The sequence below is a fragment of the Sceloporus occidentalis genome, unplaced genomic scaffold (assembly GCF_023333645.1).
Source record: "Sceloporus occidentalis isolate IW3139 unplaced genomic scaffold, rSceOcc1.0.p SCAF_6, whole genome shotgun sequence".
Classification (NCBI taxonomy): Eukaryota; Metazoa; Chordata; class Lepidosauria; order Squamata; family Phrynosomatidae; genus Sceloporus; species Sceloporus occidentalis.
In genome coordinates this window covers 5,016,655-5,041,633 of record NW_028316986.1, presented here as the reverse complement: position 1 = coordinate 5,041,633, position 24,979 = coordinate 5,016,655, and the positions used below count along the sequence as shown (strand labels likewise).

Below are 24,979 nucleotides of genomic sequence, written 5' to 3'. Positions count from 1 at the left end.
GGAAGGCTCTTCTTCTTAAGGATAGGCCTGATGGCGTTGGGCCTGACTTTTCTCTCCCTCCAGGCCAGATGGAGACAGATGCCATGGAAGGAAGGCTCTTCTTCTTAAGGATAGGCCTGATGGCGTTGGGCCTGACTTTTCTCTCCCTCCAGGCCAGATGGAGACAGATGCCATGGAAGGAAGGCTCTTCTTCTTAAGGATAGGCCTGATGGCGTTGGGCCTGACTTTTCTCTCCCTCCAGGCCAGATGGAGACAGATGCCATGGAAGGAAGGCTCTTCTTCTTAAGGATAGGCCTGATGGCGTTGGGCCTGACTTTTCTCTCCCTCCAGGCCAGATGGAGACAGATGCCATGGAAGGAAGGCTCTTCTTCTTAAGGATAGGCCTGATGGCGTTGGGCCTGACTTTTCTCTCCCTCCAGGCCAGATGGAGACAGATGCCATGGAAGGAAGGCTCTTCTTCTTAAGGATAGGCCTGATGGCGTTGGGCCTGACTTTTCTCTCCCTCCAGGCCAGATGGAGACAGATGCCATGGAAGGAAGGCTCTTCTTCTTAAGGATAGGCCTGATGGCGTTGGGCCTGACTTTTCTCTCCCTCCAGGCCAGATGGAGACAGATGCCATGGAAGGAAGGCTCTTCTTCTTAAGGATAGGCCTGATGGCGTTGGGCCTGACTTTTCTCTCCCTCCAGGCCAGATGGAGACAGATGCCATGGAAGGAAGGCTCTTCTTCTTAAGGATAGGCCTGATGGCGTTGGGCCTGACTTTTCTCTCCCTCCAGGCCAGATGGAGACAGATGCCATGGAAGGAAGGCTCTTCTTCTTAAGGATAGGCCTGATGGCGTTGGGCCTGACTTTTCTCTCCCTCCAGGCCAGATGGAGACAGATGCCATGGAAGGAAGGCTCTTCTTCTTAAGGATAGGCCTGATGGCGTTGGGCCTGACTTTTCCCTCCCTCCAGGCCAGATGGAGACAGATGCCATGGAAGGAAGGCTCTTCTTCTTAAGGATAGGCCTGATGGCGTTGGGCCTGACTTTTCCCTCCCTCCAGGCCAGATGGAGACAGATGCCATGGAAGGAAGGCTCTTCTTAAGGATAGGCCTGATGGCATTTTGCCTCTCTTTACACTCCCTCCAGGCCGAATGGAAGGTTTTTTATGGCCTATATCAGCCTTGCTTTTATTAAATCTGTATTTTTTCATACAAATTCAAGTTTTCTCAAGATACTTAGTTAGAAGAGCCATTCTAGCCATTTCTCCAGTGCTGCGCCACAAGGTTACAATCAAATTCTGGCTTCCCAAGCTTTTTATTCACCTTATTGTGAAATTCACACAACCACAGCGTTAAATTGCGCCTGGTCGACACATCCGGCGGATTTTGCGTTATCCTTTTTTCATGCCTTTGGAAGATACATTGCAAGGATAGAATCTTGCAAATAAATTCAAGAACTCTCTCATTTGCTCCTGTGTTTTCTTTCCAGCCTGGCCAAGGTAAATTGCTGCCATGGTTTGTAACACCAACCACGAGTATCTTCCTAGATAGGCATGATCCAAGGGACCCTTCGCATAGTAGTCTTCGTCTCCGGTTTTCTTTGGCTGCCTTGTCTTTGAATCTTTTCAAAGAATCTTTTGTCTCCAAGTCATTTTTTTCCTCATTGTCAGGCTTCTCCTGGCTCCGGAAGAAATCTGGAGCCCCAAACTGCAACGACTTTCTCTCAGGAGTACAAGAACAACAGCTCTGATTTGTGTGCAAGTCAACTCTGCATAGAATGCATAGAAGGCATTCGCCATTTCTAAAACCATACACCAACCCTGCAAGGTGGGAAAGCCAGTGCAGTGTAACAGTTTGAGCATTGCACTATGACCCTGGAGAACAGGGTTCAAATCCCTGCTCAGCCATGAAAATCTACTGGGTGACCTTGGGCAAGTCACAGTCTCTCAATCTCAGAGGATGGCAATGGCAAACCCCAACTGAAGAAATTTGACCCCCCCAAAATGTAGTAAGTTCACCTTAGGGTCACCATAAGCTAGAAAGGACTTGAAGGCAAAGCAACACCACATACAACAACCATAAAGCCTAGGGTAGGTTTGCCATCCTCAAGACATTGGAGCCATCAGATTCCCCTGTGAGGATCTGAAGAAGCATTTCCTCAAGTACCCCTCACTCCCTACCCCCAAGAATTTTGCAACAAGGTGTTAATTGTTCTATTCGCTGGATCCATAGAAGGTTTTATATGGACAAGTCAGTCAATTCCCATTGTAACAGATGTAATAAACCAACACAGGCAGAGATGGAGTAGACAGGTAAATCATTAGTACTCTGCAAGTTGTCTATGTTTTCAATCTGCAATAATGGACATTCAGGCACATTCTAACTGCTGAGGAAGAAACAGAATGTTCTACTGTGGGCCATTGGTATCTACTGGATTTTGGTTCCAGGGCCCACTGTGGATACCAAAATCCATGGATGTTCAAGTCCCATTAAATACAACAGATAGTAAAATGGGATCTAGGGATCTAGGAGTCCAAGTCGACCACAAGTTGAACATGAGTCAATAGTGTGATGAGGCAGCTAAAAAGGCCAGTGCAATTTTAGGCTGCATCAATAGAAGTATAGTGTCTAAATCAAGGGAAGTAATAGTGCCACTCCAGTCTACTTTGGTCTGGCCTCACCTGGAAGAATATTGTGTCCAGTTCTGGGCTCCACAATTCAAAAATGACATTGAGAAACTGGAGTGTGACCAAAGGAAGGAGACTGAAATGGTGAAGGGCCTGGAAACCATGCCTTATGAGGAAAGACTTGGGAGAAGAGCCTGGAGAAGACAAGGTTAAGGGGTGATATGATAGCCCTGTTTAAATACTTGAAGGGATGCCATATTGAGGAAGGAGCAAACTTGTTTTCTGCTGCTTCAGAGACTAGGAGCAATGGATGCTAGCTCCAGGAAAAGAGATTCCAGCTCAACATAGAACTTCCTGACAGTAAGAGCTGTTCGTCAGTGGAACCCACTCCTTCCTCGGAGTGTAGTGGAGTCTCCTTCCTTAGAGGTCTTCAAACAGAGACTGGATGGCCATCTGTTGCGGATGCTTTGATTGTGAGTTCCTGCATGGCAGAATGGGGTTGGACTTGGTGACCCTTGTGGTCTCTTCCAACTCTATCATTCTATGATAACACTAATAGTTTTTTACTACTGCATGTTGAAAATACTTAATTCTGAATGCTTCGTGTACATATTCTTACGAAGCTAAACAAACAGTGAAATCCATCTTTATTATTAGCAGCTGGACTAATCCTGGATCAAAACAGATTTGAGGTTGATCACACTAAGACATAGCTGTGGGTGCACAATTGGATTTACTGGTGATCAGTGGGTGCAGCAAGTGTTTTATAGCAAGGAGAGACTGTCGGCTTCACTATTGTGGTAGACCCCCAAAGTCAAGGAGAAATGCCCTGAAAGACAACTGCATGGTTGCAAGCAATTGATCTATATAAGATGTTCATATAGCTTAGACAAAGGAAACCCTTGTGTACACACATTTGTTATTGTTAACCACCCTCGAGTAAATCCCTATGAATGAGCACACCAAGACTCCCTATCCTCCACTCTTCTGCTTAGGTCCCCCAAATTCATACCTGTGGCCTCCTTAATAGAAGTCCAACCATCTAACATGCGGTCTTCCTCTCTTTCTACATCCCTCCTCCTTTCACAGCATTATTGTCTTTTCCAGTGAGTTGTGCCTTCTCATGAAGTGGCCACAGTATGACAGTCTCGGTTTAATCATCTTGGCTTCCAGGGAGAGTTGAGGCTTTATCTGTTCTAGGTTTTTCTTTTTGGCTGTCCACAGTATCCTCACCACTCTTCTCTAGCACTGCACCTCAAGTGAGTTGATTTTCTTCCTATCTCCTTTCCTCACTGTCCAGTGACAGTGACACTGTCTCACACCCGTACATGGTGATGGGGAATACAGTGGCTTGTACAATTCTAACTTTCACACTCAGTTGTATATCTTTTTACGATCTTTTCTAGTTCTTTCATAGCAGCCCTCCCCGTTCCTAGTCGTCTTCTGGTTTCTTGACTGCAATTCCTGTCCTGATTAATGTTTGATCCAAAGTATGGAAAGTCTTGTGCTTTTTCAATTACCTCATTGTTAGGTTGAATTTGTGTAGATCAGGGGTCGGCAACCTCTGGCCCACGGGCCGGATGCGGCCTGCGGAGGCCTTTCAGCCAGCCCCTGGCTGCTCCTGCCGCCGAAACCGCCGCCGGCAGTTGCGGCTTTTCGCAGCTCTGGGCGCCGCCATTTTGGGCGAAAAAATGGCAGCAAAATCTCACACAACCTTCCCTGAGGTCGCATGAGACTTCGCCGCCATTTTTTCGCCCAAAATGGCGACGCCCAGGGCTCCAACGGCGGCAGCGGGCCTCTGGGAGGCCCGTTGCCATCGCAGGGGCCCTCCAGGAGGGCTCCTGCCACTGCAGCGAGCCTCCCAGAGGCCCGTGTCCTTCGCTGGGGTCCTCTAGGAGGGCTCCGATGGCGGCAGCGGGCCCCTGGGAGGCCAGTTGCCGTTGCAGGGGCCCTCCAGGAGGGCTCCTGCGACTGCAGCGAGCCTCCCAGAGGCCTGTTGCTATCGCAGGGGCCCTCCAGGAGGGCTCCGACGGTGGCAGCGGGCCTCTGGCGTCAGGGGCCGGCAAAGAGGGGGAGGCCTCCAGCGCTGGCGGTCCCCGCTGGCTCTTTCCTGGCCTCTGACAGGGCCTGGGGCCCCGTCACGGGCCGGCAAAGAGGAGGTGGCCTGGCCCCTGCGTGGTGGAAGCTCCGTCCCTGGGGTGGAAGCTCCACCCCCGGGCTTCGGCCCCCCAGTTGTCTGAGGGACAGCAACCCGGCCCCCAGCTCAAAAAGGTTGCCTACCCCTGGTGTAGATCCTCTATGGTCATTATTATGTTTTCTTTATGATCAGCAGTAAGCCTGCCTTTCCATTTTCTTCCTTGATCTTCCTTAGTAGCTGTTCCAAGTCTGATGTTTTCTGCTAGTAGTATATCTGCATATCTTAAATTATTTATGTTTCTTCCTCCTATCTTCATCCCCCCTTTTTCTGTATCCAAGCCTGCTCTTCATATGATATTTTCTTCATACAAGTTGAACAGATAAGGTTAAAGAGTGCGGCCTTGCCTGACCCCTTGGCCAATTGGGAACCATTCTGTTTCTCCATATTCTGTTCTGAAGCAGCCTCCTGTAGACATTTCCTTCTAGGACAGGGGTGGGCAACTACGGAAGACTAGAGGGGTTAAAAATTGCCCCCAGAAATTGTCTCGCAGGTGAGACAGGCATTGTTGCTTTGTTTTTGCCAAGGAAAGCCTTTTTTAACAATAGGAAGTAAGCAGAAGTCAGTTCTTGTTTCAAAAATAAGCTTCTCTTGGGGGAGGAAAGTTCCATACCACCTGCAGGGTATTTGGGGCAAAGTAATAATAATTTTCTGAAGTAAAAGAATTAAATTGGGATGGTCCTGGGGACACAGAAATGTCCTTAGAGGGCCTCATGTAGCCTTTGAGTTGCATTTTGCCAACCTCGGTTCTGGAAACTCTGGCCTGTTACAGACTGCCAAAATAAAGCTGCTTTGGGTCTTTTTGGAGGTATGCTGTTTAAATTATGCATGCACCCTAAGAATCCGGAAGCTGCACCAAAGCTGCACTCCAGTGCTTAGGAATGGAGTGTGGCTTTGGCGTGACCTCCGGACTCTTAGGACCCATGCATCATTTAAATAGCATACCCCCAAAGAGACCCGAAGCAGCTTTATTTTGGCAGTCTCTAACAGGCCTCTGAGAATGAAGATGTTATGTAGGAAAATCCTCTCTCTCCCACCCATTGCATCTCATTTCTAGGCCAAAGAGGTAGGAGAATGGAAGTCCACTAAGTCTTTCTCAGGAATCAAATGGTCCCGTTCCCTTATCTCTTGGCATGCCATGCCAAGCTGAATTGTTCAATTCAGGGGCTGGTCATGATACTGGCCATTGTACAGCGTGCCCGCTACATATGTTGGCGTGCCATACGCAGCTTCCACTTTACGCGGAAGCTGCACTGCAATACATTGAATGGTGTGTGTGCACTGCGCCGCCGTGAGCACGAGCTCAAGTTTACACAGTAATGGGGCTCAAGTTTACACAGTATTTGCCTAATTGGGGGGGGGGGGTCTGGAATGGATCCTCGCATAAAGCAAGGCTCCACTGTATATACAAAATAACTCATTTGTCTCCATTTTAAACTTTGGAAACTGTCTGGTGGCGGCTAATGACTTCCATGACTGCTAGATCCATTCAGGGATTTAATCTAAATTTTAAAGGAGATACCTACACGACTGGACTCCTCACTCTAAAATATGTTTAACACGTTGAATGTCTCTAAGCCTTGCTGGCTTGGAATGCCACTGCTAACTTCAGATTATTCACCACCCCCACCCCCAATAACTGGTTCATCAACTGTGGCATTTTCCCAATAACCCATGCATGCCTTCAAGTCACTTGTTGACCTATGGTGATCCCATGAATTTCATAGGGTTTTCATAGGCAAGGACTACTCAGATGTGATTTTGCGAGTTCCTTCCTCTGAAATGTAGCCTACAGCTCATGGTATTCATTGGCAGTCTCCCATCTAAGTATTAACCAGAGCTGACCCTGTTTAGCTTCCAAGATCATTTAGGGTATTTAGGCAAGAGAGGTGTTGACTTGGCAATTGATTGATGAGTCTACTCTAGGTGGGACAGGAACAAAAAAGCAAGGTGTTCCAATCAACCTTTAGAAGTAAAAAAGTATTTAGAAGGAATAAGGTAACCTCTAAGTTTGTCTGGTGCTGTGTATTATAGTGTGAGCCCCATAGACATTCCGGAAAGTTCAGTGGATGCAAAACATAGAATGTAACTACAATGCAGGAATAAAGCAATTCGACCCCACTTTAACTGTCATGGCTCCATCCTGTGATTTGTAGTTTGGCCTGGTCTATCAGCAAGCTCTGGCACCTCATCAAACTACAAGTCCCAGGATTCTGCAGGATAGAGTGAAAGCAGTTAAAGTAGTGTGGAACTGCTTTATTTCTGCAGTGCAGATATACCCTTAGCCACCAGAATGTGGCTGGTGTTGCCATATCTATGCCATTTCTAATTTGAATAGCAAATCTTCAGTAGAGAGAATTCACTCAGATATAATAGGCCTCACTGAAACCTGGTGGGATGAGTCTCATGATTGGAATATAGAACTAGAGGGGTATAACCTTTTTAAGAGAAATAGGCCAAACAGGAAAGGAGGAGGAATAGCCTTATATGTCAGGGACATTCACACCAGTGAAGAGATCCAGGACATCAATCCTGGAAGCCAGATGGAGAGCATCTGGATAAGAATTAAAGGGGAGGGAAACAACAAGGATGTTATTGTGGGAGTCTACTACAGACCCCCAAGTCAGACTGAGGAATTGGATGATGTCTTTCTAGAACAGATGACCACACATTCAGAAAGGAGAGATGTAGTAGTGATGGGCGACTTCAACTATCCTGATATTTGCTGGAAGGCAAACTCAGCCAAATCCTCAAGTTCTAGCAAATTCCTCACTTGCTTTGGAGATAACTTAATGGTCCAAAAGGTGGAAGAGGCAACAAGGGGTTCAGCTATTCTAGATCTGATCCTAACCAACAAGGATGACTTGGTTAATGGGGTGCAAGTGGTGGGATCTTTAGGTGGAAGTGACCATGTTCTCCTACAGTTTGTTATACAATGGAAAGGAGAAGCCAGGCAGAGTCAGACACGCATTCTAGACTTTACGAAAGCCAATTTTAGTAAACTTAAAGAAATACCGAGTGTGATCCCATGGTCAACAATACTAAAAGAGAAGGGAGTTCAAGGTGGATGGGAGTTTCTAAAAAGGGAGATACTGAAGGCACAATTTCAAACAGTTCCAGTGAGGAAGAAAAATGGGAGATGTCTCAAGAAACCAGGATGGATGACTAAGGAACTTTCAACTGAGCTAAGTTTTAAATGGGACATGTATAAGAAATGGAAAAATGGGGAAATCACCAAAGAGGAATTCAAACAAATAGCTAGCGTGTGTAGAGATAAGGTCAGAAAAGCTAAAGCGCAGAATGAACTCAGGCTTGCTAGAGAGGTTAAGAACAACAAAAAGGGCTTTTTTGGATATGTCCGCAGCAAAAGGAAGAAGAATGAAATGGTAGGGCCACTGCATGGAGAAGATGGCAAAATGCTAACAGGAGAAAGAGAAAAGGCAGAATTACTCAACACCTTCTTTGCCTCAGTCTTCTCACAAAAGGCAAAGGGTGCTCAACCTGAGGATAATGGAGCAGAGGACAGAATAGGGGAATTTCAGCACAGAATAAATAAAGAGATAGTAGAGGAATACCTTGTTAATCTAAATGAATTTAAGTCTCCAGGACCAGATGAACTACATCCAAGGGTTCTCTGAGGGAGAGAGAAGGCTGGCCCAGTACCATCAGGGGCTAGCCTGAAGAAAGAGGCTCCTCCCTCCCTAACTGTCATCTTTCGGCCTCTGAGGGAGAGAGTAGGCTGGCCCAGTTCCATCAGGGGCTAGCCTGAAGAAGAAGAGCCCTCCCTCCGGTCCATCTGCCTTGGTCCAGGCCTCAGAGGGAGAGAAGAATGCTGGACCTGATTCCCTCCCTCCCTCACCATTCCCTTCTCCTTTTGTGTTGTGTCTTTTAGATTGAAAGCCTGTGGGCAGGGAACTGTCTGTTATCCCCTCTATTGTAAACCGCTCGGATTCCCAGTGATTGGGCGGTATATAAATAAAACCTATTATTATTATTATTATTATTATTATTATTACTAAAAGAACTGGCAAATGTAATATCGGAGCCATTGGCAATCATATTTGAAAGCTCCTGGAAAACAGGAGAAGTCCCAGCAGACTGGAGGAGGGCAAACGTTCCCATCTTCAAAAAGGGGGAAAAAGAGGATCCCAACAGTTATCGTCCAGTTAGTCTGACATCAATCCCAGGAAAGATTCTGCAACAGATCATTAAACAGAGAGTCTGTGAACATCTAGATGGCAAGGCCATAATCACAAAAAGTCAACATGGGTTTCAGTGAAAGAAGTCATGCCAGACAAATCTTATCTCATTCTTTGATAAAGTTACCAGCTAGTTAGATGAAGGGAATACTGTGAACATAGTATATCTTGATTTCAGTAAGGCCTTTGACAAAGTTCCCCATGATATTCTTGCAAACAAGCTTGTAAAATGTGGGCTAGACAAGGCAACTGTTACATGGATTTGTAACTGGTTGACCGGCCGAACCCAAAGGGTGCTCAACAATGGCTCCTTTTCATCCTGGAGAGAAGTGACCAGTGGGGTCCCACAGGGCTCTGTCCTGGGCCCAGTGCTATTCAACATCTTTATCAATGACCTGGATGACAGAATTGGGAGCATACTTATCAAATTTGCAGATGACACCAAATTAGGAGGAATAGCTAATACTCCAGAGGACAGGATCAAGATTCAAAATGACCTGAACAGACTAGAAAACTGGGCCAAAGCTAACAAAATGAAATTCAACACAGAGAAATGTAAGGTACTGCACTTAGGGTGGAAAAATGAAAAGCACAGATATAGGATGGGGGACACCTGGCTGAATGAAACTACGTGTGAAAGGGATCTAGGAGTCCAAGTAGACCACAAGTTGAACATGAGTCAACAGTGTGATGTGGCAGCTAAAAAGGCCAATGTGATTTTAGGCTGCATCAATAGAAATATTGGCCTGTTACAGACTGCCAAAATAAAGCTGCTTCATGTCTCTTTGGAGGCATGCTGTTTAAATGATGCATGCATCCAAAGAATCCGGAAGCTGCACCAAAGCTGCACTCCAGTGCTTAGGAATGGAGTGTGGCTTTGGCGTGACCTCCGGACTCTTAGGACCCATGCATCGTTTAAATAGCATACCTCCAAAGAGACCCGAAGCAGCTTTATTTTGGCAGTCTGTAACAGGCCATAGTGTCTAGATCCAGGGAAATAATAGTGCCACTGTATTCTGCTCTGGTCAGGCCCCACCTGGAATACTGTGTCCAGTTCTGGGCACCACAATTCAAAAAGGACATTGAGAAACTGGAGTGTGTCCAAGGGAGAGCGACTAAAATGGTGAAAGGCCTGGAAACCTTGACCTATGAGGAACGACTTAGGGAGCTGGGGGTGTTTAGCCTGGAGAAGAGAAGGTTAAGAGGTGATATGATAGCCCTGTTTAAATATTTGAAGGGATGTCATATTGAGGAGGGAGCAAGCTTATTTTCTGCTGCTCTAGAGAACAGGACCCGGAACAATGGATGCAAGCTACAGGAAAAGAGATTCCACCTCAACATTAGGAGGAACTTTCTGACAGTTAGGGCTGTTCGACAGTGGAACAAACTCCCTCGAAGTGTAGTGGAGTCTCCTTCCTTAGAGGTCTTCAAACAGAGACTGGATGGCCATCTGTCGGTGATACTTTGATTGTGATTTCCTGCATGGCAGGGGTTTGGACTGGATGGCCCGTGCGGTCTCTTCCAACACTATGATTCTATGATCTCTCCAGTACAAAACATACGTAGCATCAATGATTTACACACAGTTATCTTAAAATGGGTGCTGGTTTCATCATAAAAATCCATTAACCTTACTTTTTCTTTCAATCCTGTAGTGCAAGGCTCTCCAAACTCCCTGGCTGGGTTTTAAAAGACGGAAGCACTTTCCTGGATAAGGTAATGTACAGATGGGATTGGGACTCCCCGTGAAACTAGCTAATGAGCTGACAAAATTGAGCCCAAGCAAATTTTATTTAACCAAAAGAAAAAGAAAAGCCGGTTGCTAGAATTAATTGACTTTTTCAGGTCAAATCACTTGAATTGTCGATGTCAAATACATCTTGAAATGATTTTCATCAGTTCTTGCCTTTGCAGTGCAAAGTCTTAGAGGCAGAAGATATATGTAGTCTACTAGCCTGACAGCTGGCAGGGCATTCTGTTCTTTGCAACTGATGAAAAGTCTATTAGAGGGGTCATAGAATTAATATTCTTTTTTTTATGTGAGAATCTTTTGCGTGTACTGTATGTATTGAGTTTACTGTATATGCTGCTTTTTTCATATTCATGTATGAGGCAAGTTTGTGACTGTAATCATTGCTGGTATCATTATCATCTTCTCCACATAGTACATGAATCAGTGGGCAGGCACACAAAAGTTCTGAGAGGCACAGGCCAAATTGGCCCTGCCTGAATTGAGCAGAGAAGAATTCTTTGGAAATGTAGAACCTGTCCTAAATCTCATTCAGCAGGTGACCCAGGAACTGGGTGATTGAATTGTAAGAACTGTCTAGTAGTTAATTTAGTCCAGGTCAATCACAGGGTATCCAGCAGGATGAAGGGAGAAGTTAACGAGACTAGTCATCAGATGGTCCAGATTGCAGACTTGGCTTGAAAGCACTAGCATGTGTAGATAGGTCTTTTAAGGTTGGAATCTACACAGTCTCTTTGTACAGATGTGTGATAGAAGACAATGCACCTGGTACTTGTCAAATGGCTGGGAATCAAAGGGCATTTCCCTCTAGACATAACACCTTTTTGTGTGAAACATCTAGATTGATTGCCCTGCTGTTTCCCCGCAAACCATGGCCATTCTTCCTCTTGGAAAAAATCCTTTCAGGACACATTTCTCCCTATAAAATACCTGTTTGGGCACAGAGTCATAAATTGTAGCCAGTCCAAGGTCAAAAACATGAATCCTGGAAAGTACTACTAGTCACCAAGTAAGGAAAGTTGAAAGCAATAAGGTGCCAGAGAGTAGCTGGGAGATTTGTAGGCAGCTGTTTCAAGACCCTAAGTGCCTAATTAGTCAATGTCTCTTACTTAACAATCTCTGGGAGTGATGTAATTATTATTTGTCTTGTTTTAGTTCAGTGAATGATGGCAATTGATCTTTAGCATCTGCAGCCTACTATTGGGGAGTAGGGCCTTCCTCTTCCTCAACCCCAAGTTCCTCAGACTCAGATCATTGTTATCAAAACCTGCAGATTCCTGGCAATCTGCCTCCTCCTCGCTGTTGGAATTGTCTAACTCCAGTGAGTGAGTTATGACAGAATTCACCAAGTCAGCTGAACACACAGGACTGTCCCTACCATGAGACAGAATGAGGACATTACTTTAGGCAGCAGTTGCCGTAAATCGGAAGAACACAACAATAATAAACATGGTGCAGTTGGACCCCATATTACAGAAGGGATCAGTTCCAGCCAGGACCTTTCACATAATACAAAGTTCATATATGATCGGGAGTACTAATTCTCTGAAATTACCTGAAATTCTCTTACCTAGGCATTTTCTAGGTTTTCCATTGCAATTCTGTCAAATACTTCCACTGGAAGTTGACTGGACAGCGTGCAAACACAGCTATTGAGGAATCTGCAGGTCTTTGTGTATAACTGAAACCATGTAATACTAACTTTTGTCATACAGAATCCTACTGTATATATCTTGTATCATGTTGTTTCCCACAGTGGACAATCAGAAACCTCTAGGATAGCAGACCTTGAAGGCAATAGCCCTACTTGACTATTTGCTCCCAACCAACATTCATTTACTATTTATTTGCTTATATCCTGCCTTTCCCCCCAAACTGGAACACTTACAAAGTAAGCAAGTAAAAACATACGAAAAAGCTGTTGTTAAAATGCAATTAAACTGTCCATAAAATTAAAACAAATCCATTAAAGAGTCAAAATATAAAAATCAATAGAACAGCTCACTGTTAAAAGCCTTGCTGTCATTCCCTGAAAGTCTGTTGGAACAGAAAGGTTTTCACTTGCCAACTGCCTAGGGAGTTCCAAAGCCTTGGGAGTAGCTGCAGAGAAGGCCCTCTGACATACTCCAACCTCACAGACCTGTAAGAGTGGTGGCACCAACCAAAAAGCATCCCCTAAAGAAGATAGAGCATGGGCAGGCGCATGTAGAAAGATACAGCCCTTCAGATTGCCTAGACCAGGGGCTCCCAACCTTTTTGACTCACTGAGTCCTTTTTAGAATCATTTTCTATGGCAGAGCACCTAAGAGGCCTAGCATTACTGGAGGAGAGAGATAGGATAGATTGTAATTTTCCAAGAGTGGCTGGGGAGCACCTGGGAAATGCACAAGAAGCACAGCTGGTTTTTAAGAACCCCTCATATGTTGCATACATATAGACATGCCCTAGTAAGTGATGGGGGAATCTAACAGTTATTCCAGAAGCAGATAAGTGGATAAGTGAGTACTCCCACATTTTTCACTAAGGGCCAAGTTGGCTGGGGTGATGTATTGTTGGAGAAAGTGGTACAAGTTGTTCATCTGAAAAAGTCTGAAATCCAAAACACTTCCACTCTAAGCATTTCAGAAATCTGGGCCAAAACTATCAAGATTAATTTCAACATGGAGAAATGTAAGATATTACAGTTAGGGAGAAAAAAATGAAATGTGTGGATATAGGATGGGGGACACTTAGCTTTACAACAGTACATGTGATACACATCTAGGAGTCCTATTGACCACAAGTTGAACATGAGTCAACATGATGCAGCAGCTTAAAAGGCCAATGCAATTGTAGGCTGTATCAATAGAGGTATAGTGTCCAGATCAAGGGAAGTAATAGTATCACTCTATTCTGCTTTGGTCAGCCCTCACCTAGAATAGTGTGTCCAGTTCTGGGCACCACAATTCAGAAAGCATGTTGACAAGTTGGAGCATGTCCAGAGGAGGGTGACTAAAATGGTGAAGGGTCTGGAAACCATGCCCTATGAGGAGTGTCTTAGGGAGCTGAGTATGTTTATCTTGAAGAAGAGAAGGTTAAGAAGAGATATGATAGCCCTGTTTAAGTATTTGAATGGGTGTCGTATTCAGGATGGAGCAAACTTGTTTTCTCCTGCTCTAGAGAGTAGGACACAGAGCAATAAATTCAAACTAGAGGAAAAGAGATTCCATCTCAACATTAGGAAGAACTTCCTGATGGTAAGAGTTGTTCGATAGTGGAAGATGTTGCTGCCTCAAAGGGTGGTAGTGTCTCCTTCTTTGTAGGTTTTTAAACAGAGGCTGGATGGCCATCTATCAGGGATGCTTTGACTGTGTATTCCTGCATGGCAGACAGGTTGGACAGGATTGCCTTTGAGGTCTCTTTCATCTGAATGAGTCTATGATTTTAATAAAGCAACAACAACATCTTAATGAGCCAGTGTGGCATAGCAGTTTGAGTGATCGATAGAAATCTGGGGGGCCAGGGTTCAAATCCTTATTTGGCCTTGGAAACCCATTGGGTTACCCTAGGCAAGTCTCACAGCCCCAGAGGAAGGCCATGGCAAATTCTCTTTGAACAAATCTGGCCAAGAAACTCCCATGGTACATCTACCGTAGGGCTGCTGTAGGTCAGAGGCGATTTGAAATCACATGGCAACAAATGCAGCATAAGAAACTGTGAAAGCATCACCAGTGTTATGAAAAATATAATAAAAATAAAGGCAGCAGAATTTCTTCCATGTAGCGCTGGTCCTAGAGGTGGATCTTAACAAAGTCATTTTACCTCACCAGCCAAATCTCTCAAGTGTATGCCACCATAACTACATCAGTTCTCATCTGTTTGTCCTGATTAATACACAGCTGCCTTGGGCTTTGTGCAATGTGAACAGTGGGGTATACGTTGAATAAATATATAATATTTAGGTAGGAAACCACAAAGGAATAGCAGGTTAGTCCAATTAAGGCTAGGAGCTGGCAATATTGGGATCAATCTGGATCTGATTCAGTATGAAACATATTCATATGCTTAGGCTCGGTCATCATCATGGTTTGGACATGATGCACAGGAAGTGCCTCCCAGAGAGCATCCCTGCAGATCTCAAGAGCTGTGAAGGGACATGCTAGGAGACACTTAAGATCTGTTTACAGATCAATAGCTTCCAACTGCCCTGCTGATTCCACCTGGGAGCCTTGATCTCTCTCACCTCCTGTTATCTTCATCCGTTGCAAAGAAACTTGTCCAGATGCTTTATTGACACATTGAATGCTAGGGGATCTCACATGGTTTCCTACTGCTAAAACAGCAGGACTGTCAGCATCACCAGCCACAGTAAAATAGAAGGAAACACTCCAATTTGACACCGGGAAGTAAGTGTGTATACGAGAGAGAGAAATTAAAAGATTGAGAAAGAACATGCAAACACAGAGGGCAGAAGAAGGAAAGGAAGACCGCATGCCAGATGGACTGACTCAAGCAGTGGGAATGGGCTTGGAGGAATTGAATACAGAAGTGGAAGATAGAGAGTTTTGGATGTGTCTCATCTGCAGGATCACCATGAGTTGAGGTCGACTCAGAGGCAAATAACAACAATCACAACCTGTCATCATCACATCTTGTGTCAGTGAGTTCCATAGTTTTAACTATACACTATGTGAATATGGACCTCTTTTCTGAAATCCCCCAGCACTCGATTCCCCTTGGAGCCAAGTCTTTTAAGAGGTGGGGGGAAAGGTCTCTCCATTTTGAAGGGACAGAGCTAGGAAAGTGAGCATCTTGGAGCTGCCAGTGCACCCTGGGCATGCTAATCGCGGAACAGTACCAACCAGATGGACCACCTGGAGATTGGGGACTTGGACTGGGTGTGCCAAGCCCTTTGGATGCACTGTTTGCAGCAGATAGGTTTCATTAGGAATCCTGGTACTGTCTTTAGCTTGCCCCAGCATTGACCGTTGTGCCTGCTTAGAATGACAAATGGGCTGACCAAGGTGCCGGGCAGAAGACAGGTGTCTGGGGTCAGAGGTGAACAGTTTGTCATTTATGCAGGGCAATCCTCTCTTCGCCACATTTGAATACGCTTGTCTAAGTCCAAAGGAGGCATTGAAATTCACTGTGCTTAGACATCGGTCACCTTTTAACTTCTCTTGATGAGGTGAAAAGCCTTCTGCCATTAGATGTAATTGCTCCTTTGTTCTAACTTGGCAAAATCTCTAATATTTCTTGAGAACTTGATCCAGGTCCTGGGCTAAGTGGGGAGGGCAGTCCAGCCCCGAGGGAAAAGATGGTGATAATAATGTATTTTACCTTTCTGCAGTGTGAAAATGCTGCGGGAAAGGACAGGGCAGGTTTCTTCTGCTTTGAGCCTTTATTACAACCATTGCCATCTCTCCAAGTCACTACTTTCATCTCAGAAAAAAATCATTGCAAATTTCCCCCTCCTTGACAAGAAAGGATGTATTGATACATTGGGATACTCCATCCACAATACAGTCGGAGATGTCTTATAATTCTGGACCTTGTTTTGCAACCCCGCCCTGCATTTTTGCAAAAAGTGTGGGGTGTTTATACCCCCTCCACATTTTGTGGGGAGGGGGCAGTGTGTTTTGAGGAAAGTACACTGTTGTTGGGGAAGGGATAGAATCGCACAACCACGTTGAGAAAAATGCTGAAGTGCAAAAAGTTTTGGGAAAGTGCTCTTCTATTGCACAGCAGGGAGAATATGTTTTAAACTGTTCTTTCTTGCACGCAGCAGTGATACAAGGAATGATTTGCATTCCAGCCTTAGTTTTCAGAGCCAGTGTGACGTCGTGGTGGGGAACAGCTGGACCATGAAAACCCACTGGGTGACCTTGGATAAGTCACACTCTCTCAGTCTCAGGGGAAAACAATGGCAAACCAAATCTTACCAAGAAATGATGATGATGATGATGATGATGATGATGATGATGATGATGATGATTTGCCTTGGGCTTGTCGAATTTTGGGAATAACTTGAAGACACAACAATAACAACAGGTCGAGCGTGTTTGCATATCCAACTTGCCGCACTTTAAGGAAATGGAACGATTACCATGGTGTAACATTTAAAGCGTAGCAGTCTTTGCTCCTTTCTGTCTGTTTTTGCAGCCCCCACACACACCCCTTGTCCTTGAAGGTACCACCAAAATTTGGTGGACAGCAGCAAAAAAAATAGAAGCATGAGAGAGGAGAGAGGAGAAGGAGAGGAGCTGCTTGGCAGCCATTTTGAGACCGTGTGCTCGAGACCGTGTGCTCGTTGCTGAAGGGGAGGAGCTTCTGTGAGTCACATCTGTGAGTCACAAGGGGGCGGAGCTAGCAGACTAGCTTTATATACCAACTTCCAGAGCCTTCAGAACAGTCCGGCCAGAGAGAGGAGAAGGAGAGGAGCTGCTTGGCAGCCATTTTGAGACCGTGTGCTCGAGACCGTGTGCTCGTTGCATTTTAATTTTCTTTAACTCAACAACTCTGCTCAAGAGGCATCAGGTTAGAATCAGATATTGAAACAGAACCTTCCCTTTAAGTGTAAGATAGCAGCCAGTACTTACCTTTAAAGAAGTATTCCCAATAGATTGACTGTTATATTTATTACTAAAGACTTTGCAGTATGGACAACGAGGGATCTGCCGCAGTCACCTGCAACTCTTGTGGGATGTTTCTCTTCTTGCCTACAGAAGTGGAGAACTTCACATGCACCAAGTGCAAGTTGGTAGCACTCTTGGAGGAGAAAGTGCAGCAGCTGGAGTCCAGAGTAGCTACACTTCAGCATATTAGGGAACAAGAGGATTTCCTGGACTCAATAGAACTAACCATCTTGGATGAGTACCACGCAGAGGAAGATGCTAGGGTGGAAGAGGTCACTTGCCAAACAGAGGAGGCAGACAGCTGGAGGAATGTCACAAAGAGAAGTAAGCCAAGAAGGAATTGTTCGGGGAGCTTGCAGCTAGAGAATCGATTCGAAGCTCTTTCCCTTATCAAGGAGGATGAAGAAGAGCAGCATGGACAGACTTCTGGGACAGAGTAGAGGAGCCTGAGAGTCCCACCCGAGGGAACAGTCGCTGCTAAGCCTCGGAGGAGGCGTGTGGTCGTAGTGGGGGACTCCTTGCTGAGGGGTACAGAAGCAGTGATTTGTAGGCCTGACAAGATGTCTCGAGAGGTGTGTTGTCTTCCAGGTGCAAAGATCCGTGATGTGACAGAGAGGCTGACAAGACTGGTCAAGCCTACTGACCAATACCCCTTCCTTTTGGTCCACGTGGGAACTAATGATACTGCAAGACACAGCATTCAGAACATCAAAAGGGATTACGAGGCGCTTGGTAGGAAGCTGAAAGGAATGGATGTACAGGTTGTCATCTCGTCTCTTCTGCCAGTTGAAGGGCATGGTCCAGGAAGGGAGAAGAAAATAGCAGATGTGAACAACTGGCTTCGCAGATGGTGCCGCCGAGAAGGATTTGGATTCTTCGATCATGGGCTGCGGTTCCATGAGGAGGGACTTCTTGCAACAGACGGGTTGCATCTCACGCCAGTTGGAAGAAATGTTTTTGCCAACAGTCTCAAGAACTTGATCAGGAGAGCTTTAAACTGAGTTCCGAGGGGAAGGGAGACAATATTAAGGAAGGCGAAAGGGATGGCGAAAATAGTCAAACTGACACAGAGGAAACAAGGCAAACAGTGCAAGGACCCAGCAGTGGGAGGCAAAAAAACTTGCACAGGCAGCAAGTCAAAGGGAACCATGGTCTGCGATGTCTCTACACTAATGCACAGAGCATGGGAAATAAGCAAGATGAACTCGAACTCCTAGTACAACAAAGCAAATATGATATAATAGGCCTCACTGAAACCTGGTGGGATGAGTCTCATGATTGGAATGTGGAAATAGAGGGGTATAACCTTTTTAAGAGAAATAGGCCAAACAAGAAAGGAGGAGGAATAGCACTATATGTCAGAGATATTTACACCAGTGAAGAGATCCTGGACATCAATCATGGAAGCCAGGTGGAGAGCATCTGGATAAGAATCAAAGGGGAGGGAAACAACAAGGATGTTACGGTGGGAGTCTACTACAGACCCCCAAGTCAGACTGAGGAATTGGATGATATCTTTCTAGAACAGATGACCACACAGTCAGAAAAGAGAGATGTAGTAGTGATGGGCGACTTCAACTATCCTGATATTTGCTGGAAGTCAAACTCAGCAAAATCCTCAAGGTCTAGCAAATTCCTCACTTGCCTGGAAGACAATTTCATGGTCCAAAAGGTGGAAGAGGCAACAAGGGGGTCAGCTATTTTAGATCTGATCCTAACCAACAAGGATGACTTGGTTAATGGGGTGCAAGTGGTGGGATCATTAGGTGGAAGTGACCATGTTCTCCTGGAGTTTGTTATACAATGGAGAGGAGAAGCCAGGCAGAGTCAGACACGCATCCTAGACTTTAGGAGAGCGGATTTCAGTAAACTTAGAGAAGTATTGAGGGTGATTCCATGGTCAGAAATACTAAAAGATAAAGGAGTTCAGGATGGATGGGAGTTTCTCAAAAGAGAGATACTGAAGGCACAATTTCAAACAGTTCCAGTGAGAAAGAAAAACGGGAGGTGTCTCAAGAAACCAGGATGGATGACTAAGGAACTTTCAACCGAGCTAAGTTTGAAACGGAAGATGTATAAGAAATGGAAAAAGGGGGAAATCACAAAAAAGGAATTCAAAGAAATAGCAGGCATGTGTAGGGGTAAAGTCAGAAAAGCTAAAGCGCAGAATGAACTCAGGCTTGCTAGAGAGGTTAAGAACAATAAAAAGGGCTTTTTTGGATATGTCCGCAGCAAGAGGAAGAAGAAGGAAACGGTAGGGCCACTGCGTGGAGAAGATGGCAAAATGCTAACAGGAGATAGAGAAAAGGCAGAATTACTCAACACCTTCTTTGCCTCAGTCTTCTCAGAAAAGGCAAAGGGTGCTCAACCTGAGGATAATGGAGCAGAGGACAGAATAGGGGAATTTCAGCACAGAATAAGTAAAGAGATAGTACAGGAATGCCTTGTTAATCTAAATGAATTTAAGTCTCCGGGACCAGATGAACTCCATCCAAGGGTATTAAAAGAACTGGCAAAAGTAATATCGGAGCCATTGGCAATCATATTTGAAAACTCCTGGAGAACAGGAGAGATCCCAGCAGACTGGCGAAGGGCAAACGTTGTCCCCATCTTCAAAAAGGGGAAAAAAGAGGATCCCAACAATTATCGTCCAGTTAGTCTGACATCAGTTCTAGGAAAGATTCTGGAGCAGATCATTAAACAGAGAGTCTGTGAACATCTAGAAGGCAATGCCATAATCACAAAAAGTCAACATGGGTTTCAGAGAAACAAGTCATGCCAGACAAATCTAATCTCTTTCTTTGACAAAATTACCAGCTTGGTAGATGAATGGAATGCTGTGGATATAGTATATCTTGATTTCAGTAAGGCCTTTGACAAGGTTTCCCATGACATACTTGCAAACAAGCTTGTAAAATGTGGGCTAGACAATGTAACTGTTAAATGGATCTGTAATTGGTTGACCGGCCGAAGCCAAAGGGTGCTCAACAATGGCTCCTTTTCATCCTGGAGAGAAGTGACCAGTGGGGTACCACAGGGCTCTGTCCTGGGCCCAGAGCTATTCAACATCTTTATCAATGACCTGGATGACAGAATTGGGAGCATACTTATCAAATTTGCAGATGACACCAAATTAGGGGGAATAGCTAATACCCCAGAGGACAGGATCAAGATTCAAAATGACCTGAATAGACTAGAAAGCTGGGCCAAAGCTAACAAAATGAAATTCAACACAGAGAAATGTAAGGTATTGCACTTAGGGCGGAAAAATAAAATGCACAGATATAGGATGGGTGACACCTGGCTGAATGAAACTACGTGTGAAAGGGATCTAGGAGTCCAAGTAGACCACAAGTTGAACATGAGTGAACAGTGTGATGCGGCAGCTAAAAAGGCCAATGCTATTTTAGGCTGCATCAATAGAAGTATAGTGTCTAGATCAAGAGAAGTAATAGTGCCACTGTATTCTGCTTTGGTCAGGCCCCACCTAGAATATTGTGTCCAGTTCTGGGCACCACAATTCAAAAAGGACATTGAGAAACTGGAGCGTGTCCAAAGGAGGGCGACAAAAATGGTGAAGGGTCTGGAAACCATGCCCTATGAGGAACGACTTAGGGAGCTGGGGATGTTTAGCCTGGAGAAAAGAAGGTTAAGAGGTGATATGATAGCCCTGTTTAAATATTTGAAAGGATGTCATATTGAGGAGGGAGCAAGCTTGTTTTCTGCTGCTCCAGAGAACAGGACCCGGAACAATGGATGCAAGCTACAGGAAAAGAGATTCCACCTGAACATTAGGAGGAACTTCCTGACAGTAAGGGCTGTTCGGCAGTGGAATGCACTTCCTAGGAAGGTGATAGAGTCTCCTTCCTTGGAGGTCTTTAAACAGAGGCTGGATGGCCATCTGTCAGGGATGCTTTGATTTGGATTTCCTGCATGGCAGGGGGTTGGACTGGATGGCCCTGGTGGTCTCTTCCAACTCTACGATTCTATGATTCTATGATTCTATGTTCTCTTTAAAAGTGTTGTTTTTCTTTTGAATATTCTTGTTTATTCACACTCTTGTAAGTGTGGATTCAGTAGATTCACGCTCCTTTTTTCTAAAAGAAAAAAAATGGGGTAGAGGAAAATGGCTCTTTTAAATTGAAAGCATCACTTTTTTCACCACTGCCTCACTAAATTTTGGTTGCACACTGCCAAAAACTGGAAATAAAGGGTTTCAGGAGTGAATATGAAGATTGACTTAGGAAGGTGGATAAGTTTAGCTTGGAGAAGGTTTAGAGGTGACATGACAGGTATCTTCAAATTTCTGAAGAGACATCATATAGCAGATGGAGCAACCTTGTCTCCTGCTGCTCCAAAGAGTAGAATATGAACCAGTGGATGCCAATTAGAGGAGAAAAGATTCCACCTAAATGTTAGGAAGAATGTCTTATCACATGGGGTTATAAAACAGGAGAAAAACAGAATGCTCCTGGCATTATAGCGCAATTGGGCGAAGATTTTCACATGATGTTGCACTCATCCGGTACTTTTCTTGAATAACGTGGAACCGACCTGTATCTACTCTTTAAAGAAAAAAAACCCATGAATGGTTTGCCATTAGCACATCATTCAAACTATTGTGAAGGTGCGGAAACTAACAACGATGCATTTGCACTATTGAGGAGCTTTTCCCAGACTGGACTTCGCCACAGGAAGTTTGCTCTCATTGCTAGAATTGTTTTCAGAGTAGATTTCTGTCTTATTTTGAGATATACTATTTTATTTGAACTGGATGCATATCATGTTCTTAAATATAGAAATTTTATTTTGTTGTGTTTGAGATGGAACCACATTTTCCACACATGTGCAGTAGCGCAGTAAGGGTACATGCACAAAAAATCCAGTCATAACGATACAGCAATGCGATTGGGTTCGGTATGCACAACGTCACTGTGTTTTTATTTCATTGTTATAGCGTGATTGCATAACTGCAGAACTATAGATTGCTGTAGCGCTATGCTTCCATTATCTTCCAATAGTGCGATTGTTATGGAATTGGCCCTAGTGTGATAATCTCCTTAGAGCTGTGGCATGGACTTTTGTCGGTGAATGGACACCAGGGTGCTTCAGTAGTGTCTTCCTGCATGGCAGGGTGTTGAACTAGATCTGTGGTGGCAAACCTATGGCACACATGCTCTCTCTGGCACATAAAGCCATTTTGGAGGGCACATGGAGAGACAGGTGGGCAAGGGAAGAGGGAGAACAGGCACACGCATTTGATGTTGGGCACTCAGTCCGTAAACGGTTCGCCGTTACTGAACTAGATGGTCCTTGGGGTTCCTTCCTACTGTAAGATTCTAAGATTCTATCCTATGTATATTTGGTTCTCTTTTTAGAACAGCATGTTTTTTAAATGTTTTTGAAACTGGATGTTCAATAGAATGTTGTACAGTTTCTATACTGCTTTTTATTATTTTTAATTGTAAACTTTAAATGTTTTTAATGTTATTGATAGTTTGATTCCATAGCCACAATCTTATTGCTTTCCCCCCTGGGTAGGCTGGAAACTGTGTATGGTGTGCCCACGTACAGCGTGGGCACACTGTATTGTGTATTTATTATTTTATTTATTCATTGGGTTTGTATCCTGCCTTTCTCCCAAAATGGAAATGGCAAACCTCCACTGAACAAATCTGACCAAGAAAACTCTATGTTAGGGTCTTAGGGTCACTATAAGTCAGAAAATAACTTGACACATCTGTCTGTCTATCAGTCTACATACACACACACACACACACCACACACACATATGATCCTGAGATTCAGATTGAGGAGAAAGTATTTTAAGAATCAGGAAGTAAATATAGAAATGCTAAGGATTAAAAGTGATTTGAAAATCAGAAATAAATATAAAGGTAACATGCCAGCTTTAGGAAGTGTGGCTTCTATTGCAATCTGTGTTCTGAATTAGAATTAGAATCCTAGAGTTGGAAGCGTCCCCAAGGGCATCCAGTCTAACCCCCTGCCATGCAGGAAGACACAATCAAAGTGCCATTTCATCTGTGAAACGATGGAAGATATGCACTTACATATAAACTTTTCCTCATTTCTCAGGAGCTGAAAGATTGTTCTGGACGTGCCTTTGTGGATTCTGTTCCTGAGTTTTGCTTGCCAGAGGTGAGTCTTCCAGGGAGTCATAATGTCAAATATTTCGGCTAGTAGCAAGCAGTGGAGCCTTCAGCACCTGGCTGGCAACGTAATGTGATACAGGAGGGGTATTGTCCTGCTGCTCTCCAATTCTTCGTTCCCTTGGTGGGGCCTTGCAGTCAGCAGAGTCCCAGGCCATCTGTCTCGCTTGAGAGAAAATTAACATTTCACAGGAGGATACGATGAAATAACAGCATCATTGGATGACTTTCCGATCCATTTCTCAAGCCACTTACGGCTCCTGTTTCAATTTAAGAGAAGGAGGAATTGCAAGCAGTGACTTTTTCTTAGTATTTTTGGAGCCTTTTATTTCATTTCAAGCCTCATAAGAGAGAAATAACAGTTTGCAGGGTCTGTTTACATCAGGACAGAATTATTTTACTCAGCATTTTATATAGTGATTTTCTGCAGGACTCAAAGTCCTTTGCATTTATTGCCCTGGCAGTATTCACAGAAACAACCTTGCAAGGTGGAACTGTTGACTTATGCCCTCAGTACAGATTTGGATGATGCCAAGGCTGAGAGAGAGTGGTCTTTCCCTGGGTCAACTCATGCTCTAGAGCAGTGGCTCAAACTATGGCATACAGAAGATCCAGGTTCAGTCCAGGTACCACATGATCAGAAAAGACTATCACAGATCCTGAAGAACAGCTACCAGCCAGAGCAAACAATATTAAGCTAAACCAGTGGTTCTCAAACTTTTTACTTTCATGACCCCTCTTACATCTACATGTGGAGGTCAAACACCTCTGTTCAACATAGTATATGAATTAAAAATATGTTGCTTGTTTTGTGTGTGTATTTTTGTGCACACATTCATATACGGTTAATCCTCCATATCCAGAGATTCTTTATTTATAGATTCAACCATCCATGGATTGAAAATATTCAGAAAAAAAATTAAGTTCCAAAAAGCAAATCTTGATATTGCCATTTTATATAGGGGGCACTATTTTACTATGCCACTGTGTAACGGAACTTGACCATCCACGGATCTTGGTATCCATGGGGGATCCTGGAATCAATAAAAGTATAGTGTCTAGATGAAGTGAAGTAATAGTGCCACTCTATTCTGCTTTGGTCAAGCCCCACCTGGAATACTGTGTCCAATTCTGGACACCACAATTCAAAAAGGACATTGAGAAACTGGAGTGTGTCCAAAGGAGGGCGACTAAAATGGTGAAGGGTCTGGAAACCATGTCCTATGAGGAACGACTTAGGGAACTGGGGACGTTTAGCCTGGAGTAAAGAAGGTTAAGAGGTGATATGATAGCCCTGTTTAAATACTTGAAGGGATGTCATATTGAGGAGGGAGCAAGCTTGTTTTCTGCTGCTCCAGAGACTAGGACCAGGAACAATGGATGCAAGCTCCAAGAAAAGAGATTCCACCTCCACATTAGGAGGACAGTTGGACAGTAAGGGCTG

At 44.4% G+C, this 24,979-nt stretch overlaps 1 protein-coding gene across 4 annotated transcripts in view; it reads left to right on the top strand.

Annotated features, from left to right (window-relative positions):
• The window catches only part of LOC149310350 (integrator complex subunit 9), a 108,297-nt gene that overhangs the window by 12,881 nt on the left and 70,437 nt on the right, over positions 1-24,979 (top strand). For all 4 annotated transcript variants that reach the window (XM_089528777.1, XM_089528780.1, XM_089528778.1 and 1 more), the window contains 2 exons: positions 10,657-10,717; positions 23,462-23,524. In XM_089528777.1, the coding sequence (XP_089384903.1) occupies positions 10,657-10,717; positions 23,462-23,524 (124 nt within the window). The remainder of the gene's footprint in view (positions 1-10,656; positions 10,718-23,461; positions 23,525-24,979) is intronic.